General features: G+C 38.8%; 1 protein-coding gene across 7 annotated transcripts in view; it reads right to left on the reverse strand.

The window, feature by feature from the left end:
* LOC140740719 (protein prune homolog 2-like) overlaps window positions 1-19,392 on the reverse strand; it is a 323,553-nt gene that overhangs the window by 55,718 nt on the left and 248,443 nt on the right. For all 7 annotated transcript variants that reach the window (XM_073070219.1, XM_073070202.1, XM_073070196.1 and 4 more), the window contains 2 exons: window positions 11,685-11,764; window positions 2,429-2,650 (listed from right to left, as the gene is read on the reverse strand). In XM_073070219.1, the coding sequence (XP_072926320.1) occupies window positions 2,429-2,650; window positions 11,685-11,764 (302 nt within the window). The remainder of the gene's footprint in view (window positions 1-2,428; window positions 2,651-11,684; window positions 11,765-19,392) is intronic.

The following is a 19,392-nucleotide window of genomic DNA, read 5'->3' on the forward strand; positions in this document are numbered from 1 at the left end:
GCCAAGTCATCATACCACAAGATCTTACACAGGGCAGTAAAGACTGCTGAGAGGATCATCCGGGCCTCCCTCCACCCTATTTGTGACATTTACCTGAAGCATTGCAGAGAAGGGCCAAAAGCATTATTGAAGATCCCTACCACCTGTCCCACGATCACTTTGACTTGCTACCATCAGGAAGGTGGTAAAGAAGCATTAGAACAAGAACTGCCAGACTGGGTAACAGCTTCTTCGCTTGGGCTGTGAGACTAATAAATAAACTGGCACCACCGAGCTCTCGTCACTAGGACAACAACCTATTTACTGTACTGTTTACCTGTGCTGTGCTTTACTACACTGTGCACACGTTTTGAATTATATTTTATGAATTTAGTTATAAATCTTCCGGTAAGGTGGCTGCATGTTCAGAAGCAGCAGCCTCTTGGAGGCCAAGCAATGCCGTTTTTGTCTTTTTTTTAACAATCGCAGGACATTGAGAGCTTCAGGTACTGCAGGTCTACCCCATCAGTGAGGTGCTCATTGACAGGGGAGCTAGTCTTGGTGTGTGTCATGCTACTGCCTGCTACAGGAAACCATCAGAGTCAGCGCATGAGGAAAATGTGCAGTTTAACTGCGAGTGATTGTCTTGGATGTTTCTCTTGCAACCGCTAGACTGTGTTGGATGTTGATGATGTAAAATACTGCAAGTTAATTTCCCTGTATATTGCTGATGCAGACGGCAGGAGAAGGTGCATGACCTCAGTTATAGCGAGGACTAGGCCTCAAGCCATGAGCTTGCTTGTTGTAGCAGTCCTGGAGAGGAGATGCTGGAGGCGGAGTAGAACAGCGTCCATGCTGGGTTGCGATCTGGCCCCCATCCATTGGTGCTGCCCTCTGGTGCTTGATTAGTAGAATGACAAGGCGGATTGCACGTGTACGTTCATTTGCGGACTGCTGAGAACTGTTTGTTCTTGCTGATAACAATTCACAATCAATTTATAGGACATATCACTCAGGGTCTTGAACTATTTACTTTTTTTAAAAGTGTGATTGTATGTTTTACTGTTACCTTTTATGTGCTATATGTGCCTTGTACTGTGGATGATTTTTGGTGCTGTGTTTTGCACCCTGACCTCGGAGGAACGCTGTTTCACTGGGCAGTATTCACGTATGGTTGAATGATAATTTAATTTAAACTTGAACTTTTAGTATAATATTTTTGGTTTATATGATGTATGTTGCATGGGTGCCCTGTGGTCCAGAGGAATGTTGTTTCATTTGATTGTGTATATGTATAGTCAGATGACAAAAAATTTGAAGTTGATGGCAATTATGAGATATTTTGGTAGAAACTATGACATAATTGTGGAAAAATATCACTTCAGAGAGCATTAAAAGTGCAAAATGCACTAATCATGCACAGCACATGATTAACATCAAAGAACACGGGATGATAAAAAAGAACAATTTGCCTAATCACTATCTACACAACTGAAGAAACAGGTACAAAACTTAGCTTCCAGATGAATGTGGCAGGAAAATTAGTGAATATGCAGCTGGATATTGGGGCATCTGTGTCACATATGTTAGAGCACATATAGAAAAACATAAAGATGACTGCACTCTATCACAGCGCATAGCACAGATTTTTATCTCTATTATCACTGAATTCATTGGAGGGAATGAAGGAAGAAAGATGGTAAAAGTCCAGTCATATGTTTCAATGTGAAATGTATAATACTTGCATTTTCACATTAAGTTTTCATAACGTAGAGGAACGGACTTAACACGAGACAGAAACTACCCTAAAATATGGGTGCAATGCCAAATCCGACGTTCTTCCACATTACATGTATTTCCCTTGCTATTTTGTCATGACTGGTCATCTAAAGAGTTTGCTACCAAGGCCTGAGGCAACAATGATGGTCAAATTCAAAAGGTCAGACTTGTGATATTGAAGTAATACATGATTACTTAAGTGCGTGGACAAGATGACCCAAAGGGCTTGTTTCTATTCTGTAGTGCTCTATGAGTACAGTTTAACGAAAAATGCCATATGCCCTGCCACCTACTATTATTGATACCTTGCCACTTAGGAAATGTGAAGTGGTACTTGTTATATTTCCGTTTGCACTTTTTGATTCTGAGTGAGTTCTCTCTTAAAACTAGCTTAATTTTACAATAATCTTACAATATTCTGAGTAAAGTCCCATCTATTCTTTTTTGGGAAAATAGTATGATATAGGGGGCAGCATTGGCCAACGACATGAAAACTGACTCTTTCAATATGACTCAGTTAGCTTGCCACTCTTAATTTTCATCCAAGCACATCCAAAATAATAAAAGCAAGAATAAATCAATAATGATCTGTTGAAGCAGAACCTTGGAGAAATATCATTGAAAGAACTCAAATAGCTCTTAATAACAGTTGATCTTAATTTGTTTTTACCTTCCCACTCCAGTTCATTACCCTGCCCTGAGTATTCAAGCGAATCTGCTTCATCAGGAGTCTCAAGGTCATCTACATTGATGTCAAGATCTTCGGGAGTATCAAGGTTATCATCAGAAAGAACTGAGCCTTCACTTTGGTCAAGTGAAAGGCTGATTTCAGGCGCTATAAGCTTTTTCTTCCCAGAGTGTGTTCCATTGAGATCCAGGGAATTTGGTGGTTCTGTGTAAGATAAAAGAAAATAGTTAGGCTATTTAGATATCTATTTTTGTTAGTTCTCAATTTGCTCTTCTTTTGTATTTTCAGTCATGCCCTTTGCCAATAAATAGCAAACAGTTTAATATACATATATAATCACCAATAATAGTACATGTCATAAACAATTACTCAGATTAAAGCTTCAAATATTTTCTGAATTTTATTGCAAGTAGATGTCTCACCGTCATTTAAAAAAATTTTCTCAAGGTTATCTAAGAGTATGGAACATTGGTTGTATATTGTATCCAAACTCTCGATCCTACTAGTAACATCAACAATTGTTTGCTGATGCTAACATAGCAGAAAGATAGAAATTTCAATCTAAATTTTTTCCCACCATAATCAATACACTAAAGAATTCAGTTGAAAATCTAGCTGCAGATTCCAGCATTTGCAGACTCGTGTCCTTGAACAATGATATTTATTGATCTACAAAGTAGATCTCAGAAAGCCAACATCTATTTTAATCCTGAGGCCTGAGCATTATCAATTAAAAAGTGAGAATGCAACCTGAGCATGTTGGGTAGTGCTATTATTGAACTAAATGGGAGAGATAAATTAGAGAGTCATGAATGATAATGCTTATAATGATAATTATAAACAGATAACAAGAGGAGGTGGTTCCAGTAATATCCCCCCTTTCACCGCAGTGGGGACGTTACTACATAAGTGGTGCAAAAGACTAGGCTGAAAACTTGGCAACCATGTTTAACCAGAATCATCAAGTGATTGATCCTCCTCTGCTCACTCCTGAGATTCAGCCTGGTAATGCTGAAATCAAGGGGTTTTACAGGGAAGACTTTGCAATGGTTAGAGCCAGTCTTCACACAAAATACCAGTAACACCATCTCCACAAAACCTTCCACTTGCATTAGCAGGATAAATCAACCAATATCAATGGCCTCTCTCGGGTTGATATCCCCCAGTGTTGGGTACCTGGTGACAGGCAGTTATTTATTTTACTTGCATGCCTAGAACCAGACCCCTGAAACAGTTCTGGTTTGAGCTCTACATGGGAAGAAGTCAGTTAGGGGACGGTAAAAATGATTCAGGGATGTGCTCAAAGCCTCCATGAAGAAACGTAACATCTCCATTGACTTCTGTAAATCTCTACTCTGTGACCTCTCAGTGTGGTGAAAGAAGCATTCTGGTTGCTAGTGAAGACTGAGAGCATGCACCAAGAGTTTAGTAATTTCAGGGAGGGGGAAGCTAAACATTAGTGATAGTAAAATAGAGGACGGCATAGTGCTGCCAACAAGAGTAAGGGAAAACTGAAAGTAATATAAACCTATTAAGATGAAGACACTATCCCAAGAAAGAGTAGCATCATTGGAGCCCAATGTAGCAATCTGTGAATATAGCCAGAGAAAGCAGGTGAGGTACTACATTCTCATCTGTATTCACTATTGACATTAAAAGGACATTATAATTGGCAAATTCTGGGTGAGGAGTGGTGAAATTTAGAACAAATTAGCTGTTTTTTAAATTAAATATCAAGATATTAAATAGTAAAATGTCCTAATGGACTTCAAGGCGGATAAACTCATGGCATGATGAGGTTAGCATTGAAGCATGAGAACAGAAGATTGTTCTAATAGAAGTGTTCAAACTTGCTCTGGTTGCAGGTAAAGTGTCAGATGCAGGGAGAACCATATATGTAATTCATGAAATTCAGCAGGGAAAAGCCATGGAATTACAAGTCCATGCATTCACCATCTGTGGAAGGGAAGTTATTGCAAAAAGTATTCTGAGCTACTGGAACCATTCTGCACTTAGTAGGCCAGACATTAACCAATGCAAATCAGTCTGATTTTGTCAGGGGTGATTCTGTTTCACCAACTTGACTGAATTTTTCAGTTAAAAAAAGTGCATCAATGAAGATAGCACAGTTCACGTAGTTTATCTAGACTGTTGTAATGATCGAAAAGGTAAGAGCACATGGAATACTGGATGGATTGGATCCAAAACTGGCATTGTAATATGAGGCAAAGGGTGATGATCGAGGATTGCTTCTGTGAGTGGAAGCCTGTGACTAGAAGTGTACACTGAGAACTTGTGCTGGAACCTTTGTTGTGTGCAATATACATGACTAATTTGGATGCAAATGTAAGGGGTATGGTTAGCAAGTTTACAAATGATATGAAAATTGGTAATGTCGTTGATGATGTAGAGCATATATGTCAAACTCAAGACTCGCGGGCCAAATCCGGCCCGCGGTGGAATTATCTTTGGCCCGCGAGATAATATCTAATTACTATTAAAGCTGGCCCCAGTAATCGAAGCGCCTATGGCATATGATATGGCTAATGCTGAGTTTATTCAGGTACCAGGTTTTCAGGGTTTTTAGTGTTTATTCGGCAGTCTTGCTCGGCAGTCTTCTTCATAAGAAATGGAATTTGTAAAGTGAAACACTTTGTAGTTATAGCAGAGACTGAGACACATGAGAGCAGGCTGAAAAAACGGAGGCAACGAAAGCTGCGTTCGCACGCGTCCGACTGATCCGGCCCGCATGAAGCTGCATTTTGCTCAATCCGGCCCGTGACCTAAAATGAGTTTGACACCCCTGAATTGTAGAGGGTCATCCCAACAATAGAACAATGCAAATGAATTGGTAGAATGAAAAGAGGTAATTGGAGATGGAATTTAATCTCAAAAAAGCTGAGATTTTGCATATTGGGAAGAATAATATGTTGGACATGGCAGGATCCTATGGAAGTACAAAAGAACAGAGGTACCTTAGTCCACATCTGCAAGAATTCAGAGAGGCACTGAAATCTGGAACACACAGCTTGAGAGGAGCAGAGGCAAGTACTCTCATAACATTTAGGAAGTTTTTAAATACAGTGCCTGTTAAAAAGTATTCACCACCCCTCCATTGTAAGTTTTCATGTTTTATTGTTTTACAACACTAAATCATGGTGGATTTAATTCGGCTTTTTTTTACTGATCAACAAAAAAATACTTTTGTATCAAAGTGAAAACAGATCTCTACAAAGTGATCTAGATTAATTTCAAATATAAAGCACAAAGTAATTGATTGCATAAGTACTCACCCCCCTTTGATATGACACACCAATCATCACACAATTAGTTAAATGGAGATCAAGGTGTTTCAATTGCTTGTAGTACAAATACATCTGTATCTGGAAGGTGAGCCAGTATCCTAGCAAAGACTACAGCATGAAGTCAAAAGGACATTCCAATCAACTCCGTGAAAAAGTTATTGTAAAGTACAAGTCAGGAGATGGATACAGGAAAATTTCCAATTCATTGATTATCTCTTGGAGTACAGTTAAGTCAATCACCAATGAATGGGAAGAATATGGTACATCTGTAAATCTGCCTAGAGTAAGCTGTCCTCAAAAACTGTGTGACTGTGTAAGAAGGGAATTAGTGACAGAGGCTATCAAGAGACCCATGACAACTCTGGAGGAGTTACAAGCTTAGACTAAATGCTATGTTTGGTGTATGCCAAACACCACACATCATCAAAAATGCACCATCCCAATCATGAAACATGGTGGTGGCTGCATCATGCTGCAGGAATGCTTCATTGCGACAGGCCCTGGAAGGCTTGTGAAAGTAGAGGATAAAATGAAATACAGCAAAATACACGGAAAACCTGGAGGAAAACTTGCAGTCTGCAAGAGAACTGGGACCTAGGAGAAGACTTGTTTTCTAGCAAGACAATGACCCCAAGCATAAAGCCAAAGGTACATAAGAATGGCTTAAAAACAACAAAGTTAATGTCCTAGAGTGGCCAAGTCAGAGTACGGACCTCAGTCCAATTGAGAATTTGTGGCTGGATTTGAAAAGGCCTGTTCACTCACAATTCCCATGCAATCTGACAGAGCTTGAGCAGTCTTGTAAAGAATGGGGGTGGGGGGGGGGATGCAATGTCCAGATGTGCAGACTCAAGGCTGTAATGGCTGCAAAAGGTGCATTCTCTAAATACTGACTTGAAGGGGGTGAGTAATTATGCAATCAATTATTTTGTGTTTAATAATTGTAATGAATTTAGATCAATTTGTAGAAATTAGTTTACACTTAGACATGGAAGTGTTTTTTTTCTCTTAATCAGTGTTAAAAAAAAGCCAAATTAAATCCATTGTGATTCAATGTTATAAGACATGAAAACTTCTCAGGGAAGTGAATACCTTTTATAGGCACTGTAAGCATTTTATAGCACAGATGGCTACAAAAAGAGGCTGGGAAAAGGGGCATAGATATGTACGTACATCACAATCAGCATTTGCGTAGTGGGCCAAAGGGCCTGTGTACATTCTGTGAACCTGTGACACACAGAAGCCCTGCAAAGGTGGCGAAAGGAGCACACCACCTCACAAGCTCCCCACCCACCAGCCCAGGTGGACAGTCTTCACCCCCATCGGTGAGAGAGTCTGTACATCACGCATTAGCCTTGTTAGACACTCCAGTATCCACAAAACCAGAGGAGATGCATGGCATCCTCGATCCTGAAGGGACTGACCTACAAACAGGAAACTCTGATAGTTATTACATAGGATAGGTTGGGCATACTGGAGCTTTTCTCTTCGAAGCAAAAGAGGATCGGAGTATAGATTGAGTGGACACCAGGAGGCTTTTCCCACAGTGTAAATGACTAATAACAGGGGGAAGAATTTTAAGGTGATTGGAGGCAAATATAGGGTGTGTGTCAGACTAAGTTCTTGACACAGTGGTGAGTGCGTTGATTACCCTGACAGGGGTGGTGGTAGAAGTAGATATATTTGGGGCATTTAAGAAACTCTTAGATAGGCATATGGACGTTAGAAACATTAACAGCTACTGGATGTAGAAGTGAAGTCATAGATTGATCTTAGAGTAGGGTAAAAGGTCAGCACAGCATTGTGGGTTGAAGTTTCTGCACTGTGCTGTAGTGCTCTATGTAAGGTGAGTCCTTTGTGGACAGCGCCACTGGTCTGTGACTTTCCTCATGTCAAAATCCCAATAACCACACCCCTCTCCATAAACCTAAAGATATGTGTGCGTGCGCACGTATGCACGCACACACACACCTACCTTAATATACAGTTAAGCTCTCTCTATGAAATTTACAACAGGCCAAAAAGAACCTTGAAACTTGTATTGCAAGATGTTGTGAATATATTTAACTCCACTCTGGAACTAGCCAGATACATAATAGTTGATTATTCAAGTTGACTTTGCAGCGTGGGAAATTGCATTCTTATTCTGTTTATAGACTGCAATTGTAACTTAAGAAGATTTCAATGACAACAGCCTTATTAACCAAGTACAATTATCTCACACCTTGTTCCTTACTCAGTTTCTTGTGGAATAATTGCTTCCTGAACAGACTGGTTGGAAGTGGAGCTCTTCCAAAAACATTTCTCACACTATACTCTCATTCTCTCCTAGCATCTCCAAGACCTGTCCACTCAATTTTTTTCTAGACATGCTATATTCCAAGGGGAATGCCTAACAGAGCCTTGCCTTAAAGTAAATTTATGCAGAAACCTTTAAGACAACAAAATTTCCTTTAGCATTTGCAATACTATTCACTGCAGACTTTTGCAGATTAAAACACTGAATACTTAGAATAAAAGAACTGGTTATGCCATCGATACTCTGATAGTATTCCTATGTATAACCTCATTTCCTTCTCTACATGGGAGTCTGTCACATTCCTCTGCAGGTTGAGTCACTGCCAGTGCTCATTGTGACAGACTGTGCCATTCCTCTGCACCCAGGTTGAGTCATTGTCAGCGTGCTTGGGAATGGGCATTGTATCAATATTTCATACTGGCGATCATTTACCATCTAGGCACACAATTCAAAATGTACATATTATGCGGATACTACTTGAATGTCTAGGGTGCATGAAGAATTCAAAAATACAGATACCAAATAATTTAGGTTCATAACAATTTTTCTTTTTCTTTAAACAGAAGTATCATTCTATATGTTCACCCCTATACCTAAAGTACCCACAAAGCCATATTCAACTTTGCTGATGACACCACTGTTGTGGACTGTATCAAAGGTGGTGATGAATCAGCGTACTGGAGGGAGACTGAAAATTTGGCTGAGTGGCGTCATAACAACAACCTCTCACTCAATGTCAGCAAGACCAAGGAACTGATTGTATACTTCAGGAGAGGAAAACCAGAGGTCCATGAGCCAGTTCTCACTGGAGGAACAAAGGTGGGGAGGGTTAACAACTTTAAATTCCTGAGTGTTGCTATTTAGAGAACCTGTCCTGGATCTAGCACATAAGTGCAACTGCAAAGAAAGCACGGCAGTACCTCTACTTCCTTAGAAGTCTGCAGAGATTCTGCATGACATCTAAAATTCTGCCAAACTTCTATAGATTTGTAGTGGAGAGTATATTGACTGCTGCATCATGGCCTGTTTTGGTAAACACCAATGTCTTTGAATGGAAAAGCCTACAGGAATTAGTGGATTTGGCACAGTACATCACGGGTAAAGCCCTCCCAACCATTGAGCATATCTACTTAAAATACTATCATAGGAAAGCAGCATCCATCATCAGACATCCCCACCACCACCCAGGTCATGCTCTCTTCTCGCTGCTGCCATCAGGAAGAAAGTACAAGAGCCTCAGGACTCGTATCACCATGTTCAAGAACAGTCACTACCCTTCAACCATCAGGCTCTTGAACCAAATCCTCCATCCATCAGGGACATTTATTAGGTGTGCTGTGTACGCAGAGCTCTTAGTATTATTAAGGATCCCACCCATCCATCCAGCATCCTCTTTGACTTTCTACCATCAAGCAGGAGAGTAATACACATAAACACAAGAATGGACAGGCTGGGAAATAGTTTCTTCCCCCAGGCCATTAGTCTTCTGAACTCCCTGCCGCATCGTATTTGAAATGCCATTGGATTTTACCCTTGCCTTCATGAGTTATTGTGTGTTATGTGTACTACTGTGCTTTACTCACTGGTTCAGAGAAATGTTGCCTTGTTTCTATATACATTATATAGTTATGTTCATTATATACCTACTTATATATATGACAATAAACTTCACTTGACCTGAAAGGGTATAACTACACTCACTTGCCCCATCATTGAAACATTCCTACAACCAATGATTTCACTTTAAGGACTCTTTATCTCATTACTTTACATTCTTGTTATTTATCACTATTTATTTATACTTGCATAGTCTGTTAGCTTCTGCACACTGGTTGATCTTTCATCGATCCTGTTATAGTTACTATTCCATAGATTTGCTGAGTATGCCCACAAGAAAATGAATCTCAGGGTTGTATATGGTGACATATATGCACTTTGAATAATACTAAATTCTACACCCCATATCTGAGCTCAGCATTTCATCCCTAGGTTATTCTGGTTTATTCTCCTTCTTTATAGTCATTAAAATCTTTGTCCTTCACCCAACTTTTGGTCATGTTGTCTAACATATCATGTAGCTCAAAGCTGCCTGCAACAGAGAAACATAAGTGTGTAGACTAAAGGCTGATTTATACTTGTGCATATGGGCTATGCCATAACCCTGATTTTCACTTCTGTGTCGCTCTACACCGTAGCAAGCATGTGTTGGTGTATGCCAAAACGCTAGTTGGCAGTGGGGTTTCTATGCCACTGTGTTGAGTTTCTTTGTGAGAGGCATGAACGAGGAAATGCACTTCAAACATTTTCGCATGTCGACAGGTAGATTTGACGATTTGGTTCATCTATTTCGCATTGGTGTACGCACAGCCTACAGACATGGCGGGGAAGAAGCAACCGGAAATGTATAGGAGGCAATGCGATGCTACCAAGTGGACCAATCACAGTTGTTGTGGTCTGCGTCACCGCGACGCGTGAGTAACTTTTCTGGAGAGGTGCACATCACCCTACAGTGTAGGGTACGGCGTAGGATACGAGTTACCTACGGCGTCAATGTGACGCACAAGTATAAATCAGCCTTAACAGTGAGTGATCACAAGAAAAACAACTAAGATGATCACAAGACCCTGTTTGTCACTGTTAATGTGGAATGCTGCAAGTCCAATTCATTGGTCTATGGACAAATGGTGGGGGAGCTGTGTGGCCTCAGTTACAGTGAGGACAAGACCTCGAGCTGCAGTGTCGCCTGCTTGCAGCCGCCCAGGGGGAGGCGTCAGAGTTGGGCACTCCTCCCGAGTGCTGGCAGTGGGTGGTGTAGAGTCCATGCTGGTGTTGGGGCTATACCTCATGTTCACTCAGCAGAAGACAAACTGTGTTCAGCTGCAGACTGCTGCAACATTCATGCACTTAAGGGCTCAAACTATTTTTTGTGACTGTATTTTACTGCTATCTTGTATGTGTTTGCTATTTTATATGTACTATATGTGCCTTGTGCTGTGTATGACTTTTGGAATCTTGGCCCTGGAGTAACACTGTTTTGTTTGGCTGTATTCATGTATGGTTGAAAGGCAATTAAATTTGAAGGTATCACTGAACAAAATTTAACAGAAATAGTCTAAATACATATTTACAGACCATGAATATAAATAACGAGAGATTTAGATTCATGCCACTGTTACTTGGCATTGCTCAGAAGATTAAGATATCAAATAGCCCAATAACCTCACATAAATTTGTTCCTGTATAATTTTGTACTCTTGTATAATTTATGTTTTTCTTGTTGTTTCTAATGTTATAATAACTACGGCAATAAGTCCTTCATTGCACCTCTGCAGACACAAACTTGTGCATATAATAATACATTCAACTCTAACTTTAAATTTCAAATTCTAGTGATTCCAAGCTCCAAATATAGACCACATAAGCAGTGAAACAAGGTCAGAAGGAACTGGAAGAAAATAAGTGATTCATTCTATGTAAGTAATTTGTTATTTTATGCCCGGCAGAGTGTGGCTTGGAGGTCTTGAAGATGTGCTTTGGTTCCTGCAAAATGATGAGTCATATTTACTGTGCCATTGATTCTCAGCACATAATTTAGCAGATTATTTATAGAATGAATTAATCAGACTGTTCCTACCAGGTCTGCTTTCTTCAGCTAAGGGACTTAGCGCACCCTCATCAAAGGGGATGTCCATTCCCACATCCTCTGTCACTGATCTGTAAAAGGCAAACACACCACCAGAGTATTAACTGCGGAAATTAATGCAGTGTTGATGTGTACATATCATTGAAAAGTTAACATTCTTTTCAAGTTCAAATTTCAGAAATACTTAAAAAGAAAATATTTGACATGTTGCATATTAACAATTATTTGAATGCTTCAAATGCATTACAACATTGTTCTGTATTGTAAGAACCATATTAACCATGTTGTAACCTGCATAATCCCAAGATGGGCATCAAAGTAGCATAGCAGTTGGCATGAGGCAATAACAGCTCAGGGTGACGGGGTTTGGAGTTCAATATCATCTATAAGGAGTTTGTACTTCCCCGTTGGCGTATGGGTTTCCTTGAGGTGCTCTGATTTTCCTTCATGGCCCAAAGATGCACCAGTTAGGTTAATTGGTCATTGTAAATTTCCTGTGATTAGGCTAGGGTTAAATTGATGTGTAGCTGGTGGCACAGCTTGAAGGGGCAGAAGGGCCTGTTCTGCACTGTATCTTGAAATAAAATTTAAAAAAATAAAAGCAGCAACATGGCAACAATTAAATGTGTTTATTCAGAGCTGATTGTTAAACTACTAATGCTCAATGGTTAAACGGCGGATGTAACACAGACACAACACTTCTGTTCTTCAAAATATTGGACCAGGTCATCCAATCTGACACTTGCCTGTCATTTACCTTTCATCTATGGCCTTGTGTTTAGTGGACCAATTATCAATACACAGGAAAAGTTAATGACAAGCCATTACACTCATGATCACGTAACAATTGATTTTACAGATGATTACCATGCCATTCTTTGCTGTCATTTCTTGCCTGCCCATTTTTGGGATGGGGAGGGCCTCTTTTCAGCCCTTCTGCTTCATTTTGCCTACAGTCTCAGCAGGTTAACAGCATATGCCATTTCATTGGCTCTTTATTCAATTGTGGAACATCTGGACAATGAAGATCCACACCTCATAATGCTCTTCATTGACCATAGCTCAGCATTCAACACCATCATCCTCTCAAAGTAATCACTAAGATCCAAGACTTAGGCCTTGATACCTCCTTGTGCAATTGGATCCTTGATTTTCTCATTTACAGAACCTAGTCAGTTTGGATTGGCAACACCAATTCTTCCACAATCACTATCAACAAGGCTGTGTGCTTAGCCCCCGCTCTACTTGCTTTATAGCTATGAATATCAGAGAGCTCCAATTCTATATTTGGTGATAACACCACTGTTGTTCACAAAGGCAAAGATGGTGGCTAATCAGCACATTGGAGATTGAAAATCTTGTTGAATGTCAGCAAAACTAAAGAGCTGATTATTGACTACAGGAGAAAGCAACTGGAGGTTCATGAGCCAGTCCTCATTAGGGGATCAGAGGTGGAGAGGGTCAGCAATTTTAAATTTCTCGATGCTATTATATCAGAGGATCTGTCCTGGGTTCCACCACAAAGCAAGCAGAACAGCACCTCTACTTTCTTAGAAGTTTGTGCAAAATCAGCATCGCACATAAAAGTTTGAGATAATATCCTGTTTCATAGTACGGAAACACCAACGCCCAGGAACTGAAAAGCTTACAAAAACAATGGTGGACACAGATGGGTAAAGCCCTCCACACCACTGAGCACATCTACAAAGCACACTGCCATCATCAAGGACCTCACCATCCAGACCGTGCTCTTTTCTTGTTGCTGCCATCAGCAAACAGGTACAATAGCCTTGGGTTCCACACAACCAGGTTCAGGAACAATTATTACCCTTCAACAATCAGGCTCATGAAACAGCATGAATAACTTCACTTAACTCTGAAATTATTCCACAATCTATAGACTCACTTTCAAGGACTCTACTGCTCATGTTCTCAGTACTTATCTACGTTATCTGCAGAGTTTGTCCTTTGCATGTTGTTTGTTTGTCAGTCTTTGTGTGTATTTTTACCAGAGCAACACCCCAATATTATAGTACACAACACTGACTCAGAGATTAAAGTGCCACCATTTGAACCCCTACAGAACTACTCAAATCAATAGAAAGGCAGACCACATAAGCCAGTATCTCTCGCAGAGATTTCAATTCCCATGATATTTCTGAGAATTGTAATATTTTATAATTAACAAAATGAATTCCCAGATCTAATTAGAATGAGTGATTGATAAAACATTACATTAGTAATTGAAGACATTTGTTTTTGTGCTGAGTTTATGTAGGTTATATTAATTTACAGATTGGCTTGTTAAATTAAAGTTATGACTATGCTTTAGCATTACATTTTATTGACTTCTCTTCAGGAGCTATTTTTCTTCATGATTTTAACCTACAAATGGAGCACAAGAATCTTGCTCTCTTGTTTTTAAAGCTACTGAAGCTGAATTTGCAAAAAAATTTGGCTTTGGAAGTCAAGAGAAAGGGAACTGGAAGCTATAGTAACTGACATGGGAACGGATACCTTTATTTAAAGTATGTTACCACTGCCGGCTGGTTTAAGATGAATATACAAAATAGAATTATCTCATTCAATGAGTTAATTAGTCCTTACTGCTGTTATTTAAACATGAAAACAATTTTAATGCAGAATTTCTATTTCTAGTCTGGACATAGAAAAGAATATTTTAACAATATATAATGAAAATGAAGAAAAGACCAAAGAAAAAGTAAAATACAAACACAAATAAATGATGAAAGAATTCAGTAGCAACTGTGGAGAGATAAATTCTCATCAAAATTGGGGAAAAAACTATGGATTAGAGAAACAAAAGTAAATGCTGCAAAAAAAAACTCAGGAATGAGGTACAGTCAATGTTTTAAGTTTGACCATTTGGTAGACATGAAGAAGGGAGGAATAAGAGGGGTGATTGATAAGTTCATGGCCTAAGGTAGGAGGAGTCAATTTTAGAAAACCTAGCACATTTATTTTTCAACATAGTCCTCTCCTACATTTACACACTTAGTCCAGTGGTCGTGGAGCATATGGATCTTGGACCTCCAGAAAGTGTCCACAGCACGGGTGATTGGTAAGTTTGTGGCCCAAGGTGGAAGGAGATGAGTTCTACAGCTCTTGTTACATGCACATGCATTTCAACTCTGAGTGAAAATGCAGAAAGTTTGAAGTTAATAACTCATCTCCTTCTACCTAGGCTACGAACTTATTAATCACCCCCGATGAGTTATTAACTTCAAACTTTCTGCATAATCACTTAAAGAGTTGAACTGCATGTGCATGTAACGAGAGCTGTATAACTCATCTCCTTCCACCTTAGGCCACAAACTTATCAATCACCCATCTGTGAACACTTTCTGGAGGTCCAAGATCCCTATGCTCCACATTCGCTGGACTAAGAGTGTAAATGTAGGAGGGGAATATGTTGAAAAAAAAAATGCTAGGTTTTCTAAAGTTGACTCCTTCTACCTTAGGCCACAAACTTATCAATCACCCCTTGTAAGTTAGTCTACGTAGCCCGGGTGGAGCAAAGGAAATTTATCTGACAGATTGAAAATTCTGTATATGGCAGGTAAGGAAGAGGTTCAGCTACTAAGGCTGTGTCAGTTTTGTTGAGTAGGTTCAGCCACACTGGAACATGTCTGGCAGGTATGGTTTTACTGTACAGAGAGATGAACATAGAAGATATAATTAGCCACCATTAAACAAGCGTGTTAATAATATTATCTCACCAAAGCCAAATCAATTCAGCAAGTATAAAGGATTTGCTAAGATGGGAACTATGAACAAAATGCTGGAAAAACTTAGTGAGTCAATGGAAGGAAATGGACAGTCAATACTTCAGGTCACGACCTATCCCCAGGTCAGTTAGCATATATGGAAGGAAACCGACAGTTGATGCTTTGGGTCAAAACCCTTCCACAGTCTCAAAGGAGGGTCTCCACCTGAAATAGTGGTTGTGCATTTCCCTCCTTAGATGCTGCTTGAACTGCTGAGTTCCTCTAGAATTTTATGTGTTGCTCCAGATTTCCAGCATCTGTAGTCTCTCGTGTCTCTGTTTTACTGCTTAGATGGGCACCTTGGTCAGATGGGCCAGTTGTGCTGAAATGCCTTTTTCAGTGCTCGAGACCTCTTCCACCATGCAAAGAAAGAGAGCTGACATGGCACACAAGCTAATGTTCATGGAATAGGAGTCTTTTCTTTAGATAATGCTGAGTAGTGGCCATTGCATATTAGATAAGTTGTACCTGCACTATTTGGAAATCCATGAAATTAGACAATTTTCTAATTTCACAGAGAAAAATTACTAGAGATGTCTGTAAAAATCTTCTGCAGGATCTTATAACTTTTTAGTTACATTTGGAGAGGGAAGTACAAGCTTCTGCTAGAAAGAGCAGCTGAATGTAGGTAAGAAGTGTCTATGTCTAAACATTTGTGGAATGAGTTTCAAAGACTAAGCACCATTAACATTATCTGTCCCATCATTTGCTTATTCCTTGCCTCTTCCATATTTTCGTAATCCTTCTCTTCACAACACAGGAAGAAACTCCCCTTGTGAAATCCACTTTTACTGCCGCAAAGATTCAACTCCTCAAGAGGAGGATAGTTTGGTAATAACAGGTTGCAAAGGACTAACAATATCTTGATGCAATCTGACAGCCTTGCAATCATTTTAGCAAATGTGGCATCCGCCTCGCAGAAAAATCTCTGGCGCTCACTTCTTAACACTGCCTAATGTAGAGTAGCATGGTTATCAGTGAAAATGGAAGAGGCAAGGAACTATGGGAAATCTGGCACTGAAATTAGCCCAAACATCACATGCATGTTATGGATTTAGTTTGGATAAAGACTAACATCTAATAGGGAATTCTTCAAAGTATATGTTTTTTGGAAGGGGAATATCATTCTACTTTCGTCCAGTTGGTATCACAAATATCTGAATTGATGTGAAATTTACAGCAATATTCAGATCTTGCAGCTTTTCAGGTTTTAGTACTATTCTCAACTTTCTGTCCTTTAAAAAAATTTACTAAATACTTTGGAAATTTTACAAAGAATTCAACTTGGAAGTTGCTGAATATAAATATTTTCTTCATAATTACTTGCCAATAAAATCACTTGTTTTTAACTGTTCCTCAGGAAATCAGTCATGGTAAACTTAGCCACTGAACTAGAGTTACTTCAATAATAGTTGTCAGGGCACTGCAGTCATTTCAAAAGCTACAGAAGGAAGTGATCAGAAACCCTAATACTACTTCTAATTTTGCAAGCATCAGAACATTGTATGGTACACCAATGACATGGTTAGGAATCACACCATTCAGGAAAAGTGCACAAAAACTTTTTTTTGATAATTTCCCATCTATTTTAAACACAAAGAAACAGATTATAGTGCTGGCACAGTCAGGCAGAAATACCAATGATGAAGACTTGTTCTTCAATTAAAACTCAAGTTAATAGAAGGGAGAATTATAAAGTTAATAGATATCAATGCTACTTGATCAATGTTTTATTTTTAATTTTACTATGGAGATTTACATATAGATAACAGTAATATATGATACACACCCTGATATTAAGAACCAGACATAACTGTGATAGTTTCCAACCATAGATTTATCAGACAATTTTTCAAAAGGAGTCTTTTTAAATTCACAGATCTGTGCATTCCATAGCTAATTCGAAGGACTTGATTATTCCTTCACTACAAATGCATTTGATCATCAAAATGCATTTGGTGAAAATGTATTATTAGTCAACAAGCGCAATTAGTTTAGATTTTACTTCTGCTGTCAACGAACAAGTATTGAAAGAATGAATCTAACAAAAATTATATACAGTACCTGAATTAAATATAAAAGTGAAGATTAAGGTACCTTTTTAAAACTAGGAAATATATCCGAAAATTGTCAAGGCAACATCATTCATTTCACAAGTAAGAACAGCCAAACATGCAATTCTTTACAAATGAACTTGTAGCAGTTTTGTAAATAATCCTACACGTGATCATGTAAAAATTTATTACAATAGGGGGTGTGACATAAATTAGCATATGGCCATATAGCCTAAATGATATTCAGATGTGTTCCCACACTCAAGTGGAACTGATTTCATCATTTTGGTGGAGACCATTCTGACTGGTTGTCTTGGAGTACGGTATGGAGGCTGCACAACCACATGGTTGCAAGGGGAGGCCACAGAGAGCTGTAGTGTCAGCCAGCTCCATCACAGGCACAACCCTCTCCATCATCAAGGACACAGAAGCCAGCGTCCATCACTAAGGATCCTCACTAACCCAGACATACCCATTTCTTGCTGGGGGTGGGGGAGAAGGTATAGGAGATTGAAGACCCACACTCAACGATTTAAGAACAGCTTCCTCCCTTATGGCATCAGATTTATGAATGCTCCATGAACCAATGAAGACTACCTCAACATTCTTTTGATTTGCACTATTATTTTAATATATACTTAATTTAATGTCTTTACAATGCTGCCACAAAAGAACAAACTTCACGCATATATGATAGTGATAATAAACCTGAACACGATTGTATTTCTGACTGATGGCATGTCCGCAGTGGAAATGTCTTGATGCTTTAATTCACTGGTCATATCAGTTCCACACACACCCAGCAACTGATGTGCATCACGCAACACTTAGTCAAAAAGCAGTAAATGACAACATCCTGACACTTTTTTACAAAAATGAGACCTAGAAAGTAAATAAATGTAAAATATGAAATAAATAAACTGGCCTCATCCATCTCAGTAATAATCTATGCTTTTTTATTTGATTAAAAGCTGTTTTACTATTTAAAATACACATATCTAACATTTACAGATTAAAAGCTTTGGGAATGCTATTTGACATGTGTACATATATAGGTATGATTTGTCCTTATTCATAATTTTAATTGAAAGCTATTTTAATCATCTTTTCAAAGAAGAGTTCAAACATCTATTAAAACAGCAAGTACTGTTAAACAGAGCCTTCAATAACACAAAGTGAAATTTTGTTCATGCTTTGCACAAACATTGCGTATTTAGTATATTTTTATTTAACATTATTACTTAATAAAATATATAAAATATGGGTTTCAGTATTTTTCAATATTCCTATTTCTGGATCCAATACTTCTGCATTTTGTTCTCTACCATAGAATCATCACCCTCATGTTTCTTTTCTCGCTCTGGCTGTCAGAGTCTCGTACAGCATTCACAACCAGAATTTAAGTCTAAAGCTGCAGCAAGGTGGAGATTAGTTATCACACTTACGACTGTAACAGGAAGTTAGAATCATATTCATCATTTTAATATTCACGCAATATATAAATAGAAAAAATATCCAAGTACCTAAGCCTATTTTAATCCTTAACAACTCAAAATAATTAAATAGTTTCCATTATATGGTTATTAATTTGTTAAGCCTTTCCTTCCTTATTCCTGAAATCAGTTCCCATCATTTTACTAACGGCTGAATAGTGGAAATCTAAACAAACAACTGTACCTTTGCAAGAATTTTGACTTCATTAGCCTACTCTGCACATTTTACAAATGTAGCAGCAGTCCTACCAGCACAAAATAACTGAAAAGATAAGGAGCAAAAATGCACTGACATCCATTTGAATAATGCATACTCATCTGACCTCTCGCTACTGGACTCAAAGTTCAAAGTAGATGTTAATAT

Source organism: Hemitrygon akajei, chromosome 2 (assembly GCF_048418815.1).
Source record: "Hemitrygon akajei chromosome 2, sHemAka1.3, whole genome shotgun sequence".
In the NCBI taxonomy this organism is placed as follows: domain Eukaryota; kingdom Metazoa; phylum Chordata; class Chondrichthyes; order Myliobatiformes; family Dasyatidae; genus Hemitrygon; species Hemitrygon akajei.